The sequence below is a fragment of the Esox lucius genome, chromosome 24 (genome assembly GCF_011004845.1).
Source record: "Esox lucius isolate fEsoLuc1 chromosome 24, fEsoLuc1.pri, whole genome shotgun sequence".
Classification (NCBI taxonomy): domain Eukaryota; kingdom Metazoa; phylum Chordata; class Actinopteri; order Esociformes; family Esocidae; genus Esox; species Esox lucius.
This window is the reverse complement of record NC_047592.1, coordinates 21,116,500-21,124,989: the sequence shown is the minus strand read 5'-3', so window position 1 is coordinate 21,124,989 and position 8,490 is coordinate 21,116,500. Positions and strand designations below refer to the sequence as shown.

The 8,490-nt window shown below is 46.0% G+C and overlaps 1 protein-coding gene across 1 annotated transcript; it reads right to left on the bottom strand.

Moving 5' to 3' along the window:
- Window positions 1-824: 824 nt before the first annotated feature.
- LOC117593887 lies at window positions 825-3,773 on the bottom strand. The gene is made up of 2 exons (XM_034290436.1): window positions 2,388-3,773; window positions 825-839 (listed from the first exon to the last, which is right to left on the bottom strand). Exons 1-2 carry the CDS (start codon window positions 3,603-3,605, stop codon window positions 825-827), a joined length of 1,233 nt encoding a protein of 410 aa, XP_034146327.1. The 5' UTR covers window positions 3,606-3,773.
- Window positions 3,774-8,490: the final 4,717 nt, after the last annotated feature.

Here is an 8,490-nt window from a genome sequence, read left to right as displayed (position 1 = left end):
GTATTGATGGCCAAGTCTGGGCACAATCACGATACCTGAGCTTCTCAGATATCAAGGGAGCAGAACAGTCATGCAAATTGATGGTCATCGAATCTATGTTCACGTATGTTTCCCATGGGATAGAGTTAACCACTGCATCAATACGAACAGAGAAACCTGAGGGTAAGGGAGTACAGGTCCTACCTGTTCTGATTCTATCCTCCTTAGTGCGACAGTCTGTCTGCACCAGGGTCATTTGTATCCTTACAATTAAGCCACCTTTTCCTATTCGCTCAGTGTAGGTTAACTTAAATAATTTGGAAATGTTTACCCCCATAGGACGACGGTGATTGTTAAATTCTGCTATCACCATATAGACCAAATCTAAATTAGCCCCACTCGGCTGGTCAGGAATGGCAGATGGGGTATAACAGTCCTTATCTGATGGTATCATTTGGGCCGCCACATCCGCCCAACCATATTTCTGCCAGTCTGCTACTGAAAATGGGATAGGGGTTAACATAGGAGAACGTGAAGATGTTGGTATGTGTTGGCAAATCCAACAATTGGTCATGTTCTTGTGTTTTGCATAGTCAACCATTATCCTAAGGGCTATGTTGTCTGGCTCTAACAGTGCTCTCCTTACTCTACCTGGTTCAGAACGACGTGGTGCAGGAGTAGGAACTACAATAGTACGTGCAACTGTTAAGGGACATATCATGGCGGGTCTACCTTTAGGGAAGTCAGGTGATCTGCAAGGGGTGGTACCCTCGATGGCACTGAAACACCAGTAATCCTGGATTACTCCTAGAGGTTTGGAAATGTTAACAGCACAATAATCATCATCATAACATCTCCACCTATTCACATCGTTGGGAAAATGGTGTGAGGGGAACATAGTGTTCCGCCCTGTATTCAGGTGAGTCCAATACCACTCATCATCCTTCAACACTGGGCTTGTCAGTACATAGCAATCCCCATCCGGGGGGCAGCTCATCATGTCACAAGAGATTAATAAAGTCTGTTCAAAATCAGACCCTGTCTGTATCTGGGGTTCGGGCCTCTTCTCATGGTGTACAAATGTCTCTTTCCTTGTTTCATTAGGTGTCATATTTACAATCTGTCCATGATCATCACAATGTGGTTTGGGAATCCACACTATCGGTATGACGATGATAATACTCAAAATCAGCAAGCACCCGATGGTGCATCTCATTCCTCCGAATCTCCTGAAGGGGTTCCATGGTCCTTGTCTCTCTGGCTCCATGGTTGCAGGATGTGCTGGAGTTGTTGGTTACTAGCACCACAACTCACGCCGCCCTTAGGTAACTTCAGTTTACCTATTCTTTCGCCGTATCTTCTAATGCTGGAGCCTTCCTACAGTGTGTGGAGTGGATCCAGGTACCTCGTTCAGCAACTTTGACCGCAGACTGGGTGACCAGTTGAACCTGGTATGGACCCAACCAGCGTGGCTTGCTCCAGCGCTTTCTCTTGCAGTCCTTGATGACTACCCAATCCCCAGGCTCGATGTCGTGCAGCGGGCCGTCAATGGGAGTTGGTAGAGCAGCTTTTACACTCCTGTGGATGTTGTTCAGAACCTTTGACAGATTAGTGCAGTATGTTAACATTGTATCATTCACATGTTCTGTGGTGAGGTCTGTGTGAGTAGGGGCACCTAGACCTGTGTTCATTGGTCTTCCGGTGATGACCTCATGAGGGGAGAGGCCTGTTTTCACCCTGGGCCTTCCTCTCATGTATGTAAGCACAAGGGGGAGTGCTTTAACCCAGTTCAACCCCGTCTCCTCACCCAACTTTGAGAGTTTCATTTTAATAGTCCCATTTTCTCTCTCCACTGCCCCCCCACTCTGCGGGTGGTAGGCACAGTGAGTCTTCAGATCAACTCCTAGATACTCAGACATCTTCTGAATGGCTTCGTTCACAAAGTGTGATCCATTGTCACTTGAAAGTTTCTTAGGAATGCCCCATCTGGGTATTATTTCAGTCAATAGTGCCTTAGCAACTGTTGTCGCGTCGGCCTTCCCAGCCGGGAAAGCCTCAACCCATTTGGAAAACATATCAACAAACACAACACAGTATTTCTTACCCTCGCAGGGGTTTAACTCAATGAAATCCATCATCACATGGTCAAATGGGCCATCAGGGGGAGGATGGCTGGACTGGGGAACTGCTTGTCCCCGCCCTATATTAAACCTCAAACACACTAGGCATTTTGAACAAAAATGTTGAGCATAATTCGTAAAGCCCTGTGTGTACCAATACTTATTTACAATATTCACCATCCCCCCTTTTGAAGCGTGATCTCTGCCATGTGAGAGCACCGCATAGAAGTGGAAAAGACATTTAGGCAAACAGGGGTTACCGTTAGGACCAATCCAAACCGTATTTACATAAGACGCCCCCGCCTTTCTCCAGGCGGTTCTCTCCTTAGGTGAAGCCTGAGATTGCACTTCAACAAGATCAGAGAGGGAAACCGTGGGGGTCAGATGGGTCATCTGCAGAGCAGAATGAGGAGGGGCCTGGGCAGCAGCTTTGGCAGCCGCATCTGCTCTGCGATTCCCAAGGGAAACAACATCTCTGCCAGTAGTATGGGCCTCACATTTACATATCGCCACTTCCCTAGGTAACAGGACAGCTTCTAACAGGTTACGAATAAGTTGCCCATGTTGGATCTGAGTACCAGTAGACGTAATAAACCCCCGCATTTTCCACAACGTACCGAAATCATGTACAACACCAAAGGCATATCTACTGTCCGTGTAAATGGTAACACTTAGACTCTCAGCCAGAATGCAAGCTCGAGTGAGAGCAAACAGCTCCGCTGCTTGAGCGGAGAGGTGATGTGGCAGTCTGTGACCCTCTATCACATCATGATCCGTGACAATGGCATAACCAACATGATTAACAGTGGAAATAGGAGATTTACTGGCAGACCCATCAACATAAAAAACAAGATCACAATTCGGCAGAGGTACATCAGACAAGTCATCACGAGGGGTACACTGTTGGTTAATAGCAGCAAGGCAGTCATGCGGCTCACCATCCACCTCCGTAGGGAGGAAAGTGGCCGGATTTAAAACAGGACTCCTTACAACAGTGAGATGGGGCAATGACAGCAAAATGTTATGGTAATGTAGAAACCTAGCCCCAGACAGATGACTAGTCTTGTGTTCCAACAAAATAGAGGCAACAGAATGAGGAACCCGTAGCTCAAGCGGCTGATAACACACCAGAGGTCGTGAACGCAGAACAGCATCAGCCGCCGCTGCCACAGCCTTCAGACAATAGGGAAGGCCTTGTGCTACAGCATCCAATTTAGAAGAAAAGTATGCAATTGGCCTCAGCTTATCCCCATGTTTCTGCATTAAGACAGAGGACATATAACCGTCCTTTTCACACACTGCTTGGATAAACTTCTTTTTAGGATCGGGGAGCCCTAAAGTAGGAGAGGTAGTTAGGGCCTGTTTCAGAGAAGTAAAGGAATCATCCCCCTCAGGAGTCCACACAACCCTATCATGTGAAGCAAGCTTCTGGCCATAGGCCATATCCTGCAAGGGCTGTACCAAACGGGCATATTCAGGAACCCATTGCCTACAGAAACCTGTCATGCCCAGAAAGGACAGGAGTTGAGTTTTAGTAAGAGGTTTTGGGATACCAACAATTGCTTCTATTCTATCTGTGCTGAGACATTTACCCTCCGGTGTAAGTTTATGGCCCAGAAAAATAACCTCCTTCTGGACAAACTGCAATTTATTCAAACTGGCTTTATGACCTTGCAAGGCCAAGTACTGTAACAACAGCACAGAGGTAATCTCGTCCACGTGTATAATTGGCCTGAAAATTCAAATGCGAGCTAGGTCAACCACTGAGAAAAAATTACTATTGCTCGGAACCTGAGTCATAATCGTATATGGATCAGGTACAATCGGTGCGCGCGCATAAACTGCTTCATTAACTTTTTTAAGATCTTGTACAAATCACCACGCCACAGGTTGTCCAGCAACCTTGGCTTTCTTAACTGGAAAAATAGGAGTGCGACAGGGGCTGCTTGGACATGAAACAATTATGCCTTTTTCTAACAATGCTTTAAACACGGGAGCTATCCCTTCAATAGCCTCCGCTTTCAGTGGATATTGAGCCTGGCATGGTCTATGGGGTCCTCTAGGTGTAACTACAAGAGGTTGTGCATTGTTAATTAACCCAACATCATATTTATGCTGTGCCCACAAGGAGGGTGGAACTTCCACTAACCTAGGATCTGTAGCAGCCACCTGGACTGCACAGACCTGGCGGACCCAGTCCTCATGCGGCATAAGATGTACTTCCCGTTTACCCAAAACGGTGCACCCAAACCTCTCTCTATAGGCCTGGGCTGCCGCGGAAAATTCCACTCCAACCATGTGACAAGGGACCCAGTCCACTACTGTATTGCACCCCTTCACCCAAGGACCCAGGCTATCCCATGTGCCAAACACAGGTTTAGCAAGGGGAACATGGGGGTCTGAACCCTCCATATCAAAAAAACGAGACACCTCTCTCGCATTCCGCACAGACCAGGCACAAAACCCCCCCAAAGACCAGTATACATATTCACCTGCCAAAAAATCACTTTTACCATTATCAAACCACACCTTCTCAAAACCAACATCCTGACTTTCTGAAACCTTCGCCGAGCAACGCAAGTCACTCACATCCATAAACAAAGCCAAACCAGTGTCTACTCTATTCATCGCCTTATTTACCAACTCATGTGAAACCGCTCTATGCCCTGTTCTTTCTAAATCCCATGAATAACAATAATCAACAGACTGAACACTATTTTGAACCGCTTGCAAAACAGTATGTTTAATTCGCATGCCTTTGTCTGAACATTCTAGTGTGATCCCTAACTGTGTCATCAAATCCCTAGCTAACAAATTAACTGGACAACAATTGGAAAACAGAAATGAATGTTTTGGATAATGCTTACCCTCGTCGTCTACAACCGACAGAGGGGTTGTAAATCGCTCAGTGGTCTGTCCCCCACTAGCCCCTACTGTAATTATAGTTCTACCACTTAATTTTGGAAGCGGGTCCCATTCCTGGGCTCTAAGGACAGAATATCCCGCTCCGGAGTCAACCAAAAATTCTATCTGTTTACCATTAATTGTAAGAAACATCGTGGGTTTAACCTGATACTCTACTTTCTCTCTAAAGGCTTGTACATTAAGTGTCTGCATAACATCAATATGTGCGGGGTCATGTAATGGGTCGATCTTACCGGCTGATGTGCTCTGGACCGCCCCGCCTGACCGTCAATACCCCTCACCCTGGTAATTTCCAGTCCTATGCGCTCTTGGGTTGTTCACCGTAAATCCACCGGAATTAAAATTGTCCCTATTCATTCGTCCATCCTCTCTTGGGTCTTTTTCAGGACAATCGCGAACCCAATGTTCAAGGGAACCGCAACGGAGGCAGGCATTGTCCGAATTTGAGCGGTTAACATAACCTCGTCCTCCGCCTCGAATCGGTGCCCGACCTCTAGCTCTACCACGTCCTCGGCCTCTCTGGTCATAGCCTTTGTAGAAACCTATTTGGGCCATCTGTAGTTTCGCTTCGCGTTTCTCCCTGTCGTCTTTTTTCTTATCTTCTTGGTCCTCGTAGACTCTTTCGGCGTGCTTGATATACGGCCAAACGATTTCCATGCGGCCCTCGTCCAAGGCCACGCAGTGCTCTTTGAAATGTTTCCGCAAATCTGGGAGCAACCCAGCCACCAGTCTTATCTTACACTGTTGTTCCCAGGGAGAATCATTAGCCCCGTCTGGTTTTTTGCCCATCCCGCTGTGAATTTCAAATTCTTTCTCAAGTCTATTACGATAGTCTGTGACTCTTTCCCCCAGCTTCTGTTTGCAGACAGAAATTTTCTCCCAGTTCATCCGTCTCGGGAAAAAGGCACCTATCCGTCCACACAGCGCCATGATGGTTATCCTGTATTGAGAACCAGCACCCCAATTATACGGGCCATTCTGCACGGGCCAGTCTCCTTTCACCCTTCCCCATCTGAGCTGTAAGGCTTTCATCATGACCATTTCGATTTCCACTATATTTGGTCTATATTGTTCAATCATCTGGAGAAAAACACGATTGAATTCTTCTCCTCCTTCCAATTCCGGGTTGGGTAGTGAGGCGGCCACGTCTTTAAGGTCGGCAGGCGACCATGGCCGGTAAACGAAAATAGTAGGGGGCCCCTGTACGTCACCTCCCACGGATGGATTAGCAACTTCTACCATCGGGAAGTGGCCTTCAGGCTTCCCAGACGACGTGACGCTCCTGGTTCTCCAGGCAATTGGGGATGTCGCACAAAAGTCGGCCGCGAGTGCAGGATAAGTCTCCCGAACAGGAGTGGGACTATCTCGCGACATTTCCGGCGACTTTTCTTCTTGTGGTTCAGGATCTGCTGTGGACCTTCGTGGTGAGGCAGCAGAATATGAAGGAGGGCGGCCAGACGGAGGGCAATCCAGATCCACATCAACCTTAGTAAGAGGAGCCAGAACACATTGATCAATAGTCCCTACACTACTCTGCCTAAATCTTTTATCAGTCTCTTCTTTCCACATACCATAAGCTTTCCAATCTACTTTCCGTCTCCCCTTCTGTATTTTCTTAATTTTCCCCAGCTCGTATTCCTCCAACTTCTCTTTCAACCCATGCAACTGTCTTTGGCTAAAGCTGCCAGAGGTACAATTGTTCACATGTCCAAACACCATACTTATCCTTCATTACCTCAGCCGGGCCAACGTAACTATGAGGGACGTTCAATGGTTTACTGCCGCACTTTCCCATGTTCCCGATTTACCCAGTAAATCTAGTTTATCTCAACCGACCAGAAAGCGAAGTCAAGCTCGTCAGCCCACAAATGAGATATTATAAAAGGTCCAACCTTTAACTGCAGATTTTAAACTATAAAGTCCAACTTTAAGTTTTTAAACCGAATTGCGTTATTACCTCCAAATACAATATCCGCAGGAAACCTGTACTGATCCAGCACGAGTCTCAGCTCCAGTCAGGTACTCTCTCTCAACTCCTCACAGGATAGCCTATTAGGAGGATAATAGAGTCCAGAGATTGTTCTCAGGCCGTGCACGGTAAACCTGCTGTGGAAAAAGACTCGAACCGATCAGGATTAGGACCCCGGACGTGCCCCCAAATTGTGATGGCAATTTCTAAAATCCAAATAGTTGTACGAAAATGGTAGGTAAGACAGGAGAAATCAATTGCGCAATAAACGGTTTTAATGAAACTTGCAAGGAGAAAGTATACAGGTTACAAAGTAACGGTGGATAGTTTCTAAATGAAAACAGGCAATCGACAGTATTTAAAGACAGGAGAGGGGTGTGACAAATCCTGGACATTCCAGATCAATCAGGACACATTCCCTTTGTTCTATAACACACGTCAAATGCTATCTTCCCCCACCTTATCCCTCCTGCCAGAATGTTTACTGTAGCGTTTACCCAAAGGTTCACACCAAGGACAGCTCTCCTTCCCGCCATAAATACCTTCTTCAACTTAAAGAGTTCTTACAGTATCTGGACAGACAATAGATGCCCTGGTGAGTTCAAACAGATAAGGAGATAAAGAGTAACCCTTTCATCAGCTGACACCAGTCAATGATGCCCCCTAAGCAAATGCCAGAACCCTCACATTCATCTATCTATCTAAACAGAGGGACTTAGTCCTTTAATCAGTAAAAAATACACTGTATTAAGAAATTTCCACAACAGAAGACAGCCAGATATTGGTGGGGATGTGCTGGGGCATAAATACTGTGTCCACTTTGTAATCATTGGAGAGAGAGAAATGAGAAACCTAAGGAAAACATCATAGACTCATGCTGAATAAAGATGGATCTCCCCTGACTTCCGATTGCATTTATTTTGTTCATGGATCAAACTTGGACAGAATCTAACACTGACCGGGCCCCCTTTCTATCAACTTGTTTTCCCCCTGGTTATCATTGTTCCAGCATAGTTTGTTTTAACAGGGTTTTTAATCAGGGAAATACAATTCAATAAAACTGCTTTGTAACAGTGTCTGAACTGCATCTGACTTCTGGTTTCATTTACCAGTGAAAGTACCCATTAGGTTCTATATCATAGAGGGCTCTTACACCACCAGGCCCCGGGTGATACACGTACAAACGTAACTAAACCATCCAGCAGGGGCCAGACGTCAGGACTTCTCCTAAATGCTGCTGGTGATTGGCACGGCAGGGTTTGTAAGGAGGACTGTTGTTCAGAGAAAGGCCCTGTGTTCTACTCTGTGAGTACTGACTTTGTATTTGTGTTTGAATGTTTGTTATGAACACAAAGTTCACTAAGGTTAATATTAGTACTCTATTACTGCAGCACAGTTTACATTAATTACATTACTAATGTACTGTAATGATGCAATTTGTCTTTTTTGTAGTGTTGAGTACCCTCAACTACTGTGGTCACCCTCAAGGTAATGGTA